We start from the raw sequence: 15,729 nt of genomic DNA on the forward strand, positions 1-15,729 counted from the left end.
TTCTGGCAGGGATTTCAGAAAAGATTGCATTTACCTTGCTCCAGGCAGGAATCGAGGGCAAATAAACCACATCCCCTCTTACCCCCTCTTTGGCTGCACCAAAATGTTTCTGTGGTTTACTTGAGAGGCTTGTTGGCATGAATGTCCCTCAGTTTTCTGTAGAGGACCTCTTGTGTAGTGCCCAAGAGATATCACTACCTCTTGGTAGTTGCTCTAATACAAATACTGAAATAGAAGTCACTTTAGTACAAGCCTAACTCTTGGGTATTACTTTTGATCAGTTAAAGGTGGTGATTTCTGCTTTGAAATTCAAATTAGCTGATTGGTGAAATGTAATGTCTTGAACATTGACTAAGCTGTAAGGGGAAAATCATTACATTATTTCCCTTTAAGAGACATCTTTAGCTTGTTAAGAGATGACAAAGCAAGTTTGTATTATGACTGAAGTAACTGGGAAAGATTCAATTGTGTTGGTGACAGTATGGGCCTGAAAGGGGGCAAGAAGGGGAGAGCAGCATCCTTGAATTCTCTTTTATAATCCTGAAGAAAATAACACAAAAAGCAATGAAGTTCAGGAAGACTTGGTCCTGCTATTTTGTACTTAATAAATGTCTGGAAGGGAGTCATTCAGTTGGTACCTACAGGAAGCACCTGATAGATGAAGATATTCTATTTCTTCAGTAAATCTTCAAAGAGCTGCCCAATATTTACATGTGTACAACTTCCATTCTAGAACTCCGAATACAAGAGATGGTATCCATGGGAATAGGCAATAAACCTTTCATGGATATCAAACCCAGTGAAGCAGCCATAAGTGACCGAGCAATTGACTACCTCATGAAGGGAACAGGTATGATGTTTATTATCCATGCCATATAGACACTTTGTTTTTCTGCATCTGGGTCTGGTCAGAAGACAACTTTGAATAATTATTTCATATCCTTTCTTTCTTTTCCAAGAAAGTTGAGAATAGGATATATCACTGCATTTCTTCTCTTGTCAGAAGAGCAGTAAGATAGTCCAGGAACTGATTTTATCTCAGTTTACTAAGATCTCTGTTTACTAAGATTGGTTTGAGCAGTAGGTGATATTTGGTCAAACATAATTCTCAGTGTTGTTCCTGATCTTGTTTTCAAGATAACATTCCCTCCACTTTTTCCATAATGACCAAAATTTCTTGTTTTTTACAGAGTCAAGATCTCGAGCCTCAATAGCAGTGTCCTCATTTGACCATTCCACACCATTCAAGAGACCCCATTCTACTATCTCTAGTAGCAGCACATCATCTTCCGGCAGCCAGTCATCTTCATCTATTCTAGGTTCACTGAACCTGCATGTCTGCTCCAGCCCATCTTATTCAGGTTTGTTAGGGCTACCCTTCTATCACTGGTCATATGATATTAGAAGCTGCATTGAGGAAGATGAACTGGAGCAGGAAACAGGAAGCCAGCCTTCAATGAGTAAGTGGATTTCAGCATTTTGCTGAAAAGGATATTTTTCATGTGGTAGGAACATTTGGAGACACCACATAGTACAACTATGTGTTAATGAATTACGATTTCTGACTTTAAGTTATATCATTGCTCCAATTAACTATATATCATGTAACAATAGCAACAAAGACAGCTCCTGGTGCACTCCAGATGCATCACTGTTGCTCGGACGTGGGCAGAGTTGGTGACATGATCATCATGTCACTTCTGAGGCACCATGTCGCTCCTGCTTTCAAGAACCGTCACTATCTTCCATATTTGGCTTTTGCAGTACATGCATTGTAACAACAGTGTTTCATCAGTGTTCTGTGGTGTTAAACAAGTAAATAATGCAAGTACAAGGACATTGTCTTTTATGTTATTACCCTCCAGTTAGATTGTGTTTGTAGGTTTATGTTCAGTTTGGAACAGTAAGGGTCTTAAGATTTTGGAAACTGGGAGTTTACTTTCCTTTGTTGTGTTGATGTAGTTTGTGCTAATTTATGATGCTTTTTTTTTCTTTTTTTTTTTTTCTTCTTGTGCTCTTTTTCCTGTTCATAGTCACAGAGAGTTCAGAATCATCTCAGTGCACCTCAGGTGAAAGTGTGAGTGGTTTTAGTACTTCTGCCCCTTCTGAGTCCCATCTTCCTACAGAGACATTTTTGGATGAAGGTGTTTCAAGCGCTAGTTCCAAATACTCCTCACAGTGCGCGTCTCCTGTTCTCCCTGAGAAGAATCACAGATCAAAGTGCAACAGCCAGTATGTTACAGCTGTAAGTACTGTGTTGCTGGCAAAAAGCCAGTCTTTCTGTCTTAGAATATCTATGTCATCTTAGAAACATGCTAATGTTAAACAAATGCCCAAGTCTCTTAAAAGTTCAGATCCTGGGGATGTCACGCTGCTCTCCATCAGATGCTGAACTAAATGATCGATTGCGTATCTGCAGTGTTTCGATTTCTTTTGTATATCAAAATTGCCATGTTTTGCTTTGTGCTGCAGTGGTGACATAATTTGGTATAAGTAAAGAGCTGCTTATAAGAATGACATGAAATGATGTGATATCATGGATTGTACTCATTCTCTGATATGAAGCAGAACAGTGCATTTTTACCTGTATTGTGATGCACATGTATTAAGTATCTACAGGCTTTTGCTTTTTAGCAACTTATTTTATAGCTAAGTTTATTTATACCTTATTTATAGCTTATTTTATAATTTAAGTATTTTATGCTTCTACTCTTGATAGATTTAAAACCCCTCTTTTAGAGTGAGTTTTGAAGAAATTGGAAATTTTAGTCCAGCTAAGACAGTTGTCAAATGATTTTTTGTGTGTGTGTCTAACTAAACTTATTTAAAACAATTCACTGATACAAATTTCTGCCTTCAGTTACCTTTGTGCTCTGAGTGACTTGCTTGAGTACAAGAAATGTTGCTTGAGTAACAAAACAAAATATATCTTACATTAATTCACGGTGTAATTCATTACATGAGTGCCAACATTTATCTTAAGTTATTTTATTGGCCCTATTCTGTCACCTTATGTTACTTTTTTTTCCTGGGAATGGTCATATACTTGTTTCAGTTAGACTTCACATGACAGAAGTGTGTGGCTACTGGCAAAATCTGCCCTCATGAGTTTGGTTTAAACAGTTAAGACAGCATAACAGGAATAAAGCATCTCGGTGCTGATTGTAATTTAGCAGAGGTGTTGAGATAGTGCATCTGCTGGCTAAAATGAAGTTGTTTGACAGCACTGCACTTTGTGTGCTACTAGACAGACTTTTCAAAGAAGGAGAATTTATGAAAGTGTACAGTTACAAGAGACATGAATAGGTAGGAGTGCATGAATACACAGACCAGCAGTTCTGATAAAAACCCTGAATGCCAAATGGGCAGTTGTTTCTCAACAGCTGCTACAGCCTGTCATCAGGAAGAGAGCAATGCCGGGTTTATTCTCTGTACCACCAGCTCGTCCTAGAAACTAGAACTTGGGCCAAGGCATTTCTGCCTGTGGAGCTACATGTACCATTCAAATAACCTTTGTATTCAAGTAAATACCTGAACCACTGGTGCATTTATAGTTACAAAAGAGAGCAAAATGGGACATCGTCTAATGGGATGTGCACCCAAATGGTTCAAAAGTTAAATATCATTTAGTTACAAGGAGATTCTCAGTTAGTCAGAACACAACAAACGCTCCAATGTTAATGCGAGTACCAGTGGTTTTAACAAGACAGTTCATAGTGAATGTTAATTAAAATGCTGAAACAAATGGGAAGTCAAAGGTTGAATGCTGCTAAAGTGAGTGCTGGTCATTCAGAGCAATTAACTCTTTAAAATTAATTCCCTTACGCATGAATTCTGAAGTAAGGCACAGGCCTATTTGGTCTGTAATAAAAATCTACGTTATCGCAAGGACTTTGGTGGCAGTATAATCCCATTTTATATCCCCATAGTGTTGGGTTCCCTGAGGCTTGCAAGTCTCTGTGAGGATAAATAAAGTGTATGATGTGATGATATAATGTGACTCCTGGATCCTACAAGCCCATGAATTTACAGTTGAAATGGACATCAGCCCTCTAACTACAGTTTGATACAGCTGTGTATACTAGCATTTCTGTGCACGTGTCTGGCTAGATAGCCAGAAATACAATCCTGCCAACCTCAGTACTGGAATTTCTGAATAACTGAGTGTACTGCAGTCACCAGATGCATGCATGCAAGTGTGACTCTGGCCAAGGTCTGCATTTCTAAACCATTCAATGAAGTGGGCAAAGTAAAAGAAATCATTACTATTACAAAGAATAATACCATTTTATAAGGAAATAGGAAGGCACAGTGTTAAGTCAGATTCTCGTTATTAGTCATATGTGTAGGTAGAATAGTACTGCTATTCCCAGCTTGTAAGATTTGTTTTTTATTAAAAGCTTCAGTAGATCTCTGTTTCACATACCTGGCAGTAAAAGCACTGGTGCCCTTCATTTTGGATTAGACTGAGGCTAATGTGCCAGCCAACATGGATCCAAGGCAGAGATACTCTATTCAAATAGTCCTCTGTGTAGTCTGTACCCAGAGATTGCTCTATGGGATCCCTCTTCATTCCAGGCATCAGCAGTGACCCATGTAATCTAACTTTCCTGGCCAGCCAGCGAGCAGTGAAATCACGACCACTGCGTTTGAGTTACTCCAGCCAAAGCATGGCATACATTGCATGTGTTAGTTCACAGCAGTCCTGTAAGTTTGGGATGGCAGTGGGGTGGAGCTTGGCGTTGAGTTTTACACATCCTGAGGTTTATATATTTCCTCAAAGTGCCTCTGCTTTTTGGCTAGATGTTTTTATCTCTCTGCTTTCGTACTATGTCAAAGAAGCACGTTTCTGGAAATACGGAAGTTTCCTGGTCAAGAGACTTGTTGTCCTGAGGCACCAATTACACTCCTCCTGTGGCACCAGAGGACATCACAGCCCTGTGGCTGTGAGGAAGGGAATGCTTAGAAATGCTTTTGTAACCACTCCATGAGCAAGGGAACTTTATATGATGAACCCCTATGCCAAAAAAGATTCTTGTGAGCTTTTCTACATTAATGTGCTCAGGTCATTCCCACTAAGTTAGCACTAACTGTTAGTACTAGAATGATGGAGGTATCATAATAGTAAGAAAAAGTCTGCTGGCTGCCATGTTAATTTTAAAATAGCGAAATAAATTGTGGCATGGGAGAATTTCCTAAAACTGGCATGTATGCTTTAACAATATCGGAAAAGCTTTTTAAACATTAACTGAGTCATTTCTGTAAAATTTTTGGTAAGGCATAGTCTGGTGGAAAGCTTGCGTGTACCTCCCCCTTGTAAAAATCACTTATTTCACTGAATGCCCAGTATTTCCTAGACTGCTGTCACTCTCACACAGCAGCTTGTTTCAGGAGCTGCTTATAAGAATGACATGAAATGATGTCATAGCATGGATTAGACCCCCTCTCTGATTTAAAGCAGAGCAGGGCCTTTTTACCTGTGCTCTGTTGTGCGTATACATTAGTTATGCACAGATAGATCTTTCAAATACTTCATTTTAAGCAAAGATGTTTGTATTGAAGGAATAATCGAGCAGAAAAAGTTCAAATATACTTCTGACTTAATTTGCTGTTGGACTAGATCAGACTGTTGAAGCTGGGGAAGGTTGTCAGGCTCGGGTGGTGTGGAAGGCTGAATTGTCCAGGTGGGCAGCGTGCTTGCCATTGAGGGGCAAATAACACCTCTGCCACTGCTCTGCTGCATCCCTCCTGCTTCCCAGGCCCATCAGCAGCCCTGCTGTCAGGGTTCTGCGCTACCTGCAGAGAGCAGCCAGAGAAGCTGTTCAGTTGTGGGAGCTGACACAGAATTCAGGATAAGATCATCTTTCTGGCTGTAGGGCTCAAGAATGACAACTCTAGGCGATATCTCATGTAGGATGGGCTACAGCCACTATCTGTGTCTGTGCGAAGGTAGTGGCCTACAGAGAAAGAGAATCCATGACATTTTCTTGCATAGCTGAAGAAATGTATTGGTCATTTAATGCTTAAACTGTTTTTAAAGTATTAAGAAATTTAAACTGAACTGGAAAATATCCTCACTCGAAACATAATTTTTTGTCAAAAAAAAAAGTTTCAAAATGGCACAGTTTTAAAATGGTGCTTTGTGGGAATTTTAAAACACTGTCATACCGTTTCGCTCAGCATAATTATCTGAATGTTTCCTTCCTGAGAACCACAAAATCTTATTCAAAAGCTGACTTTTCAACATGTGAGAAATCTCTGTAATACTTGAAATGAATTTTGATGGTCATTTCTGTGACATCTCAAATAAAATATAGGTGCTAAGTGTCAAGGCAAATTTTCCAGAAAATGTTGATAGCATCAGAGTTTTGGGGGCAGAAAAATTCCAAAAATACCATCAATTCTGCCATGCCTTCCTTCCCCTAAACTCTCTGTAAAGCTATTGATCTCAGTATCTTTTATAGTGACTCTAGAATGAACTTCATTCATTATATTTGCTAAATAGTTTTATAATCCTTTCTTTTCCTCCTGTTGATTTTTAATGGATCAGCCCTTTCTATTGTTTTCCCCTCTGCTATGCCAGAGCTGCACCTTTAAACCCGAACTTCTGAATTCTGTTTTCACATGACTATGCCAATGAAAGTTGAATATAAACAGTGTAAAATGGCAAGATTTGTGCAAAAGTAATAAATTACCCGTATTCTCTCCTGCCCCCATCTCTCATTGATCTAACCCAGCAGTGCTTCCATAGCAACTGATAGATGTATTCGTTCTGTAATGGAGGGTAAAAGTGAAATTCTTCTCTTCAGAGTTGAATCCATTTCAATTACAGTTACTCGATACATTTAGAATGACGGTTCTGAGAGTCTCAGTGCTAGCCTAACCCAAAGTAACTTGAAAACCACCTGTTTTATCATGAAATACTTTCATTTCAAATTCACCATTTTTATAGGTTAGAAACCTATTAAATAATCCTCTTGATGAACACTTTTTACTCTGTTCTGATGTATTTTGTAGTAACTGAAAAACTGTTCTATTCTGTTAAAATGAATTTAATATTTATTGCCACATTTGAGCACAAAATCAGTACACCTTGAATGCTAGATTATCATGAATGCTAGTTTTAGTTAAAATCTTTTAAGCGATTTGCCATGTATTTTAAAATATTAAATAAGATACTAAACATTTAATATAATAATTGTTTTGACAGCTCTGATTCACATGACAATGAAGACTTTTTTCAAGCGGTGCTGACCCTACTTTTCCAGATAATCCCACCTCTGCTTTGCTGTGAAAAAGCCCTGCCACACTTCATGGATTTAATTATTTTGAAGTGAATCCATTATGGAATATTTTATCAACAGCAAAAGAAAAATCATGAATATTTTTAAATGACCAAAGAAGGGACATCTTTATTACTGTCTGTCATTCTGAGGAAGCTTTTTATTTTTGCAGAGGTTTTTTTGTTTTAATCAGCTTAATTTTGCCTTCAAATAGATGAAAGGTATCACTGATTTCAGTAAAAAGACTGTAAGATGAAAAAGGTAGAATTTGTCTATGTGTTAAGCATTCTTCCTCCGTTTTAACCTCCAGTTCTTATATAGCAGATGATGGTGTAGATGTTGCTATATTTTGTGCAATTTTGTAAATGTTGAAAACAGCATTAAATAACTGATTCCTGTATAAAAAGAAAAATGTACAAATTGCTTGAAATTTTTGTAAATATAGTCTTATTTCAAAATTTAAATGGCCAGTTGTTAAGATATATGCACAATTTATCATCTACTTACCTACTGTCTTCTAATCGTTCTAAAAGTTCAAGATAACCTGCTGTAGTATAACCTGGATTGTTATTAGAGTAAGGCAACATTTATAGAGGTTAAAAATAGAAATAAATATTTGTAAACATTTTTATATATGAAAACAGGATTGCTTATTTGCTTGGGAAGATGGTTTGACTTTTTACTTCAAACTTTTTTGTAATTCTTTTTTTAAAAAAACAATAAATGAAATACTTCTTATTCTGTTTCATTTGTTATTACCCTCTGCAACTTCATTTTTCAACTCACCACGGTGCTGTGATACCCTGATGTTTTTCTCAGCAGGAATATGATCTTCCATGTTGACTGTTTCCAGCAGTAAGGTGAGGCGTAACACAGAGCTCAGGTCAGTAAAGCTGACAAGAGCTGTTCTGTGTATGAACAAGGCCAGCTCAGGACAGAGGCAGTTTGTCCAGCCCAGCTGCTTATCCCAGAATCCTTGTGCCAGTGGCCACTGGGTGGTGGGAAGCCTAAAGGAGAAGAGGGGGTGGTCATCTGCAGAAAGTGGAGGGTGAACAGGACAGCAGCCGGGGAAGAGAAGGAATGGAGGATGTGAGTTGGGAGTACAAACACTTAGAAGCTTTTTAACATTATTATTTTTCAGTGTTATTCTGAATGATAGAGAAAAAAAGATGTTTACAGGGTTGTTTTGCTAGTGTTCAGTTGACAGATAATGGAAGATAATCCAATATATATATCAAAAACCCAAAGTAAGGCTGTCTGTTCAAAGTATCTCCAAGCTATGCTCTGTCCCAGCAGTTGAATGGCCCAGCCATAAGGGAGTTGCCCAATATTGCTTCCCTTGACAGGGAAGTGCAAGGTTTGAGGAAAGAAGCCTGGTTTGCTTTTGCTACAGCTGAGTGAGAGAGGTCAAATTTCAAATATTTTCCCATTCTGTGTCACAATGAAACCATTTCTCAAGCAACAGAGAAGTAATGGCTAGCTGTTTTTGAGACATGGCTCAACAATAGGATGCTTGCCTGGAAACTGAGAAGGCTGTCTCACATCACAGACCAGTGCCCTGCCCACCAAGGCTCTGAGCTGTTCTGCAGTCTTTTGTCTTTTCTACTGGAGCCACTGTGCACAAGCATCCCTTACTGAGTAGAGTAGGAAAGGCAAACTGGAGAGAGATTTGTAGCTCCGTAACTGTAGCACGTCAGTCTCTCTTTGTGACTAGGGTTTCGATGAGAAGTTTTATGCTATATCTGAGAAATCTTTCCCATTGAAATCCATATGTGAATCCCAGGAAATAATTTCATTTGGTTCATCTCAGCAAATCCTATTTCATGAAAGAAAGTGGAATACAAATCATGTTGCTTGTTTAAGTTGGAACCCTGAATGCCTTTTTGTATGGCATAAGGCAGATACAAAAATACTCTCATATGTATGTGCTGCCCTGATCTTACTGTGCCTGATGGACAGTGATCTGTACTCAGCTGACTTACTTAGCTGTGTTTTAAGTATAAAGGTTTAAATGAATAAATGCTCCCTAGATAAAGCTGTCATACAAGCTACTGCTGCAGAATCACTGCCTAGCACCAAAATAGAAAGAGGATCAGCATGTGACTGTGTTTTACCTTCCCAAAGCAACCACCCTTAGTAACAAACAGCAGCTGCAGATAAAAATAGAAGGTGATACACAGCTAGGATCTTTAGCTAAATCCAGAAGTCTGCCTCTATGACAGCAAGGAGACCAAAGCAACAATGAAGTCGCTCCGATTCATTAGTGCTGAAGTGTTCGTGTCAAATGCAGAGTTTGCTAGGAAGAGTCTTGGCAGTGTTGCCCATAATCTTTTTCCTCTTCTTTTCAAAGCCAGCTATTTACTGGAACAAGGGGAAGTGATTCATGACTTGGTAGAGAACTGGCCACTTGCTGACTTTAATGTGGGAAAACTTTTGGGAAAAACCGTTGACTACCAGGAAGACCTGAGCCACAGAACCTGCTCGGTGTGCTTGGAAAGCTGTCTGACAGGGCTTAGAGACTATGTGCTGAATCATCCTTCTCCCTATATGAAAAGGTTGAAAGTGGTGGACCTGACGGGTATAAAAGATGTTGAAGTTCAGTTCTGTGAGTGCAAGAAGCCAATGGGCAGGTGGGCGAGGACACAGCTGCTCTCTAAGCTCTGTTTAGAACTGCTGGTCCACCTGCAACAAATGCAGCATAATCCAGGTGCCTTGGAAATCAGTATTGATGTGCTAATTGACTTGTTTGTTACAGAGCAGAACTATGAGCTGGTAGTGCAGGCCCTACTAAAGAAGTGCTCTTGTCCGCTGAAGATTCACTGTGTGGCCTTCAGAGCTGACAACCTGGCTTTGCAGAAGTTTTTCTACATTATCAAGCTCACAGATCCCTCTTTGCTGCGCAAGCTGGAAGTGGTTCACAATGTTCGCTTGGAAATGGAGCACTTGGAAATGCTCTTCAACAGTATCCACTTCCCTCTGCTGATGTCCTTGACCTTGCCAGCACGAACATTCAACGTGCGGAGGCTTACAGCTGCAGATGAGCTGATGCTTACTGCCATTGGAGAAAAGATGAGTGAAATGACACAACTGACTGAACTGAGTATGGCATTTTCCATACTCACGGGACGAATACGGAAACTGCTCAGGTAATTTGGTTTTCCTGCTTTCAGCCAGTCTGTAAAGAAAAAAAAAAAAAAAAAACCTTAGTGTCATCAGCACATTAAGAACCCCTAAGGTTAAGGGAAGTGTATCTCAGGCTGGGGGGGGGGGGGGGATTTATATGCAACAGATGCTTCCATTGGGGAATTCTCATGAAATGAAAGAGCAGCAAGCTAGGGAAGAGTATTTGTTAGGGAGAACGGGAAACCAATGTATGTCTAATGGCCTCTGGGAGACTAATATGAATGTTCAAGTCTTCTAAGGGCATCTGATGACCATGATGAGAATATGCTGTCAGCTACCACACAAGAGAGGGGTACACCCAGACACCTTTGATTTGCCACATTCTTGAGCTTATAGCTCAAATGAGCCAGGTCTTTTGTGTAAGTAAGTCCTGAGTCATATTCCAAGTGGTGCTTCTGGGTCCCTCATGAATGTTTTCATTGTTCTGCCATAGCTTTCTCAAAAAAAAAATAGTAAATACTAAGATTCCACAAATGATACTGTATTTTTAAATGGGCGGGAGGATATTAGACTTTGGTTTGAGACTCTGACTTCAGCTGTTTATTGTGTTTGTCTATCTCAAGGCAAAAGAGATCTGATGCTTTTGTATACTTCAAATCGAGTTAACCTATGAATGGTGAATATCTGGAAAAAAATGTCCATTCTCAAAGGGATAACAAGCCACTAGTGAAGTGTTCATATTTGAACTGAAAAGAGAAGTTAACTGTATGCTTTTCAGAGCATTTAAAACAAAGGCAAGCAAAATTTTCATCAAGAGGAATCATCTCAGTCTAAAAATCCCTCCTGTGCAAAGAGATATTTCATTTAAATATTACAAATGGCACACATTACAAATGCAAAGAAGTTATGAGATTCTAGCCTTAATCCAGCTAAGGGCTCTCACTGAGCTTCAGTACGTATGAAGGAGATCACTTTTGATTTTTATCTGTCAGAACTACTTTATACTAAACTAGCATATTTGCATGTAATCTCAGCTACACTTCTTCCAACCTTTTTCTTCAGCAGAAGATCTCTCTGCCACTCCAAAACAATGCAACTGGTAAAATTCTTGGGCATTTAAAAACATACAGTAGAAACAAAACTAGGAACAAAAGCTTATGTTTTGTTAGTTTGTTTAGAATAGTGATTGGCTTTTATCCTGACATGAGTCCCTTTCATTAACGGGACTGATCTAAATCTCTGGAATTATGTCAGCTTTTGAAAAGAAGAAGCCACCAATGTTTCGTGGTAGTAATGATCTGCTACTAGTTCAGCAAGTAATGGAAACCTAACATGTTAACTATTACAGAACGTAACATATAATGTTATTAAATGAATCCCTATGAAAACAGCACTGATGGAGTCATGGAAGGAAGGAGCTAATCCAGAGAACTGATTTCAGGAGCAAAATACACGTCATTGTTTGCACGTTTATGTTGCTCAAAAGAGATCGGAAAAAATAATGAATGTGGCAGATGGCTGCATTCATAATGTGGGCAGTTGTATGAAATTTTGTGAACATAGTTTTCCAATGTTTTATGCCATAAAACTTGTTTCTCTTTAAATCTGCAGCCCACTGAAAACCCCACTGAAGGTGCTGGATGTTTCCAACTGCTCACTGAATCATGCTGATATGGCCTATTTAGCCAATAGCCTCCATTCAAATCACGTAGAAGTCCTGGACCTGAGTGGGCATAATATTCCTGACTTTTACCCATCAACGTTCTTCAAGCTTCTCAGCCATTCCTCTTCAGTGCTCAGGAGTCTCATCTTGGAGGAATGTAACATCCAAGACGCTCATGTCAACATGTTGATTTTAGGCTTGCGCCCTTGTCGGAAACTACAGGAGTTTAAGTTTCTTGGAAACCCCCTGTCATCCGAAGCACTTAAACACCTTTTCATGTTTTTCTGTGAGCTGCCAATGCTGAAAAATGTGGAGTTCCCAGTTCCAAGGGACTGCTATCCTATTGGCATCACCTACCCAATTGATGATGCCAACCTCTGCAATTTTGATCACCAAAAATATGAAAGTGTAGCAGAGGAGCTTAAACTCATCTTACTACAAGCAAACAGGGAGGGTGTGAAGGCTTCAACTCCACTCTTTGGCAGTTACGATGCAGCTGTTGAGGAGACAAACAATGAACTGGGAGCTTACTTGATGAAGTCCTTCAAAGAGACTTTAGAAAAGTTCACTAACTCTCTTAAAGAAATGAGTTGAAGTTGAAACAATAGTAGTGATAAGATGCTCTGCCAAATGAGAAGCTAATTTAGTCTTTACCAAAATTGTACCTGCATTGATCAGTTTAGTTTACTCTGTAATTTCTGGGCTGAATTTACTTCTGCTTGAATAGCCTCAGTTTATCATCTGAGGTATTTTAACTATACTGTCCCTATTGCACACCACTTAAGCACCACTTGGTTTCAAAAGAGGAGAGGGTTTTTTAACAGCTTATGATTTTACACTAAAGCATTTTGTTACCCATTAAAACAAGATGGCTGAGCTTGGCTGATTTGTTTTCCTAGTTTCCTCTGAATTTGGCCATAAGGCTTGCAGCCCTACAGAAAAGGTAGGAAAGGCCTTTCTCAAGCCCTGCAGGATGTCCAAATGACTGGGCGCCCATCCTCAGCCATGGCTTCCTAAACCAATTCTTGTTTTTGCCCTTAGCCTTCCAAATGCCACTAAGGAGGTCACTTCATCCTTCTACAGTTTGTTCACAATAGTGGATCATTTCTAACAGCCTGCATGTCCCTGTACAGCTCTTTCTTCTGCAAAGATGAGTATGATAAACATCTTTTTGCATGGGGAATTACAGAGGTTGTCTAATGCATGGTGGTGCTGAGGAGTAAAGCAAACCAAATGGTTGGCTGGCAGAAGGGGACACCCTCCCAGCAATACAAAGCAGCCTGTGATGACTCTGCTGAAGCCCTGGCACACTGCGTTTTACAAAGGTGTACCAGGACAGTGCTGCACAGCCATGCTTGTGAGGTCAGCAGGTAAGTTGGCCTCAAGCTGTTCCGTCTGTGGAATCAGCTTCTTGGCTGGTAGAAGGTACCCTGTTGCTTGCATCTCTTTTATACAGTGTTTAGGACAGTAGTAGATGATGCATCAATATCAAGCTTGGGCACAAACTTGGAAGAAAAGAGTCAAAAGCTAATTTCAAAATTGTAGAGGAGGAGGAGGCTGGTTGCTGAATGGTCAAAAGCTCAGCTGCATAAAATGCTGCCATCTTCTATCAAGACTGAGTATTGTCATGCTACAGAATTGCAACAAATGCCAGGAGGAATCACATATATCTGGCAGGCCCTGGTGCGAGAAATGTGTATGGGTGAAGAGTAGTTAGAGCCCCAGATTCCCACACACTGTGCTGTAATGTATGCAAGTTGGCCTCTGGGGGTCAGCATGAAGTAACAGGGCCACAAAACAAATCCGGGGGAGGTCTGGGGGGGACCGTTGCAGGGGGAAAAGCAGGTGAATCCTTGGGTGGTGGCAGCTGTTGTAGTGTTTTCTATTCAGCTTCTCCCCTGTTACCACTGAGGACATGCCAAGACAGGTATGTTAGCAAATCTTACCTCTCATCAGCTGACTTGAGATATCTGCTGGCAGCCTCTGTCAACTCTACCAGAGCCCAAATTGCTCTGAAATATAACTAGATTCTTGGTTAGCTTCTAAGAGACCGGGGTGGGGGGGAGGGGGGGGGGAAAAAGAAGAAAAAGGTAGGATACTTGGGTTCACACCCAGCACACTGCCATTAAATAGTGACTCATATTATTTTAGCAGTTCATAAAGACTTGATTAAACAGCACTGAAAATGAACGTTGCAGCTGGAGGTAGCATTGCAGCCTTAAAGATAGTTGTTGGGATAACAAAGGCAGCCAACTTGAAATACTAAGAAGTGATCTTATCATCTGACAGTAAGGAAGAAATTTTCTTCATGTAAATAGTGGTGGTTTGTGTAGTTTTTGCTTTAGTAACAAAAGAATACACAAATAGATACTAACCTAGTTTATGAAAAAAATGAATGAGGTGACTACTGTGCAGTACTTGTAGGTGCCACAGTGTGCATTTGAATTTTGGAGATCATTTTAGCTTATGTTGTTCCTTCAAATACATTTGATTAAAATTTAACTGATGGCAAAATTGAAAGGCCACAACCCAATTACGTTTACAGAGCACTACAGAGAAAACTAAAAAATCTAAGCAGTCAAGCCAAACATTTGTCATTTAGAAAATGCCAGGATTGGGTTCCATATGGTCTTGCCAATATTTGCATATGGAGAGCTGTGTGCTCCCTTGGCCTTGCCTGCTCTTCATCCTCCTGTCCCCTCCCTCTGACCGTGCCATTCTTTCCATCTCAGACTTGACCCATGACTTCTCTGCCAGATATAGGTGGTTTGAATTTTGTTAGGCCAAGGCTCTAGTGCTTTGCAGGTGAGGGGCAGCACTTCCTAGTGCAGCTAGAGACTACTCTGTGCAAAGTTGCTGCAAAGATATGTACAGTGACACCTCCACCCTGCCAGCAGGACCAGCCTGCATCTGGCTGTGTTGGGAGGTGAAGATCAGCTCTCTGAGACACATGTTATGCTCCAACAGCCAGTCTCTGCCTCTTCTGGTACACTCTAAATAGATGGCTTGTTCATGGTTGCCTCCTCTTTGGGAACACTTAGCTGCCTGAAGAATAGTGCTACCTGTGCAGCTAGTTGTCTGCCTTCTTGCCTAAAGCCAGTCCTGGTCCACCACTTTTATTTTATTTCCTCCTTTTTTTCCTGCTTCATGCTAACTACCACCTGTCTTCTGTTTTTAGCAATACACATATATGCCTATATGACTCTCTGGACCAGGAAGAGAAGTACATACAGACAAAATTTCTGCCCTCAGTTTTAGTGCCCAGTACCACAGTAAGTATCAGCAGCCTGTATGACTGTTATTTCATCTAGTCCCTTAGAGGGTGGAGGCAGGAGCACACGTGAGCTTCATTGCAGAAATGGTGCACATGCTTCACCAGGAACAGGGTAGCAGGGAGCAGCTGTGACTAATTGAGATACAGCCGGAGCATGCAGATTCAGTGTGCAGAGAGGATTTGAGTGCTGTTCCTGAGAAGCGGATTGCTTGGCAGAAGTACACTGACACTGTTGAAGTTTTGTGATCTCTTAAAAATGCATTTTGTTAGGATCGAAGTAGAAAGCTTTACTGCATAGAGTTGCATGTTAAAATTGTATCATCTCATGAAGTACAGCATTTACTAAAATGCATAAGATGTATACTAATACTTTGAATATTATTGAA

At 40.0% G+C, this 15,729-nt stretch overlaps 2 protein-coding genes across 7 annotated transcripts in view; both read left to right on the plus strand.

Moving 5' to 3' along the window:
- PLEKHG4B (pleckstrin homology and RhoGEF domain containing G4B) overlaps nt 1-8,021 on the plus strand; it is a 65,348-nt gene extending 57,327 nt beyond the window's left edge. For 5 of the 6 annotated variants that reach the window (XM_026107117.2, XM_026107121.2, XM_064506813.1 and 2 more), the window contains 4 exons: nt 734-850; nt 1,191-1,460; nt 2,034-2,245; nt 7,211-8,021. In XM_026107117.2, coding sequence (XP_025962902.1) covers nt 734-850; nt 1,191-1,460; nt 2,034-2,245; nt 7,211-7,216 — 605 coding nt within the window. In that variant the 3' untranslated portion in view covers nt 7,217-8,021. The remainder of the gene's footprint in view (nt 1-733; nt 851-1,190; nt 1,461-2,033; nt 2,246-7,210) is intronic. The other variant, XM_026107120.2, reaches the window with a different exon arrangement.
- Nucleotides 8,022-9,492: 1,471 nt separating this feature from the next.
- On the plus strand, nt 9,493-13,897 carry LRRC14B (leucine rich repeat containing 14B). Its single transcript, XM_026107134.2, has 2 exons — nt 9,493-10,429; nt 12,018-13,897. Exons 1-2 carry the CDS (start codon nt 9,525-9,527, stop codon nt 12,661-12,663), a joined length of 1,551 nt encoding a protein of 516 aa, XP_025962919.2. The 5' UTR covers nt 9,493-9,524; the 3' UTR covers nt 12,664-13,897.
- The last annotated feature ends 1,832 nt before the right edge of the window (nt 13,898-15,729 follow it).

This window comes from Dromaius novaehollandiae, chromosome 2 (genome assembly GCF_036370855.1).
Source record: "Dromaius novaehollandiae isolate bDroNov1 chromosome 2, bDroNov1.hap1, whole genome shotgun sequence".
NCBI lineage: Eukaryota > Metazoa > Chordata > Aves > Casuariiformes > Dromaiidae > Dromaius > Dromaius novaehollandiae.

Bases quoted from the DNA above. Each gene is read 5' to 3' on its own strand.
- LRRC14B (XM_026107134.2), top strand. From the start codon at position 9,525: ATGAAGTCGCTCCGATTCATTAGTGCTGAAGTGTTCGTGTCAAATGCA. The intron at 10,430-12,017 runs GTAATTTGGTTT...TTAAATCTGCAG, and splicing joins CGAATACGGAAACTGCTCAG to CCCACTGAAAACCCCACTGA.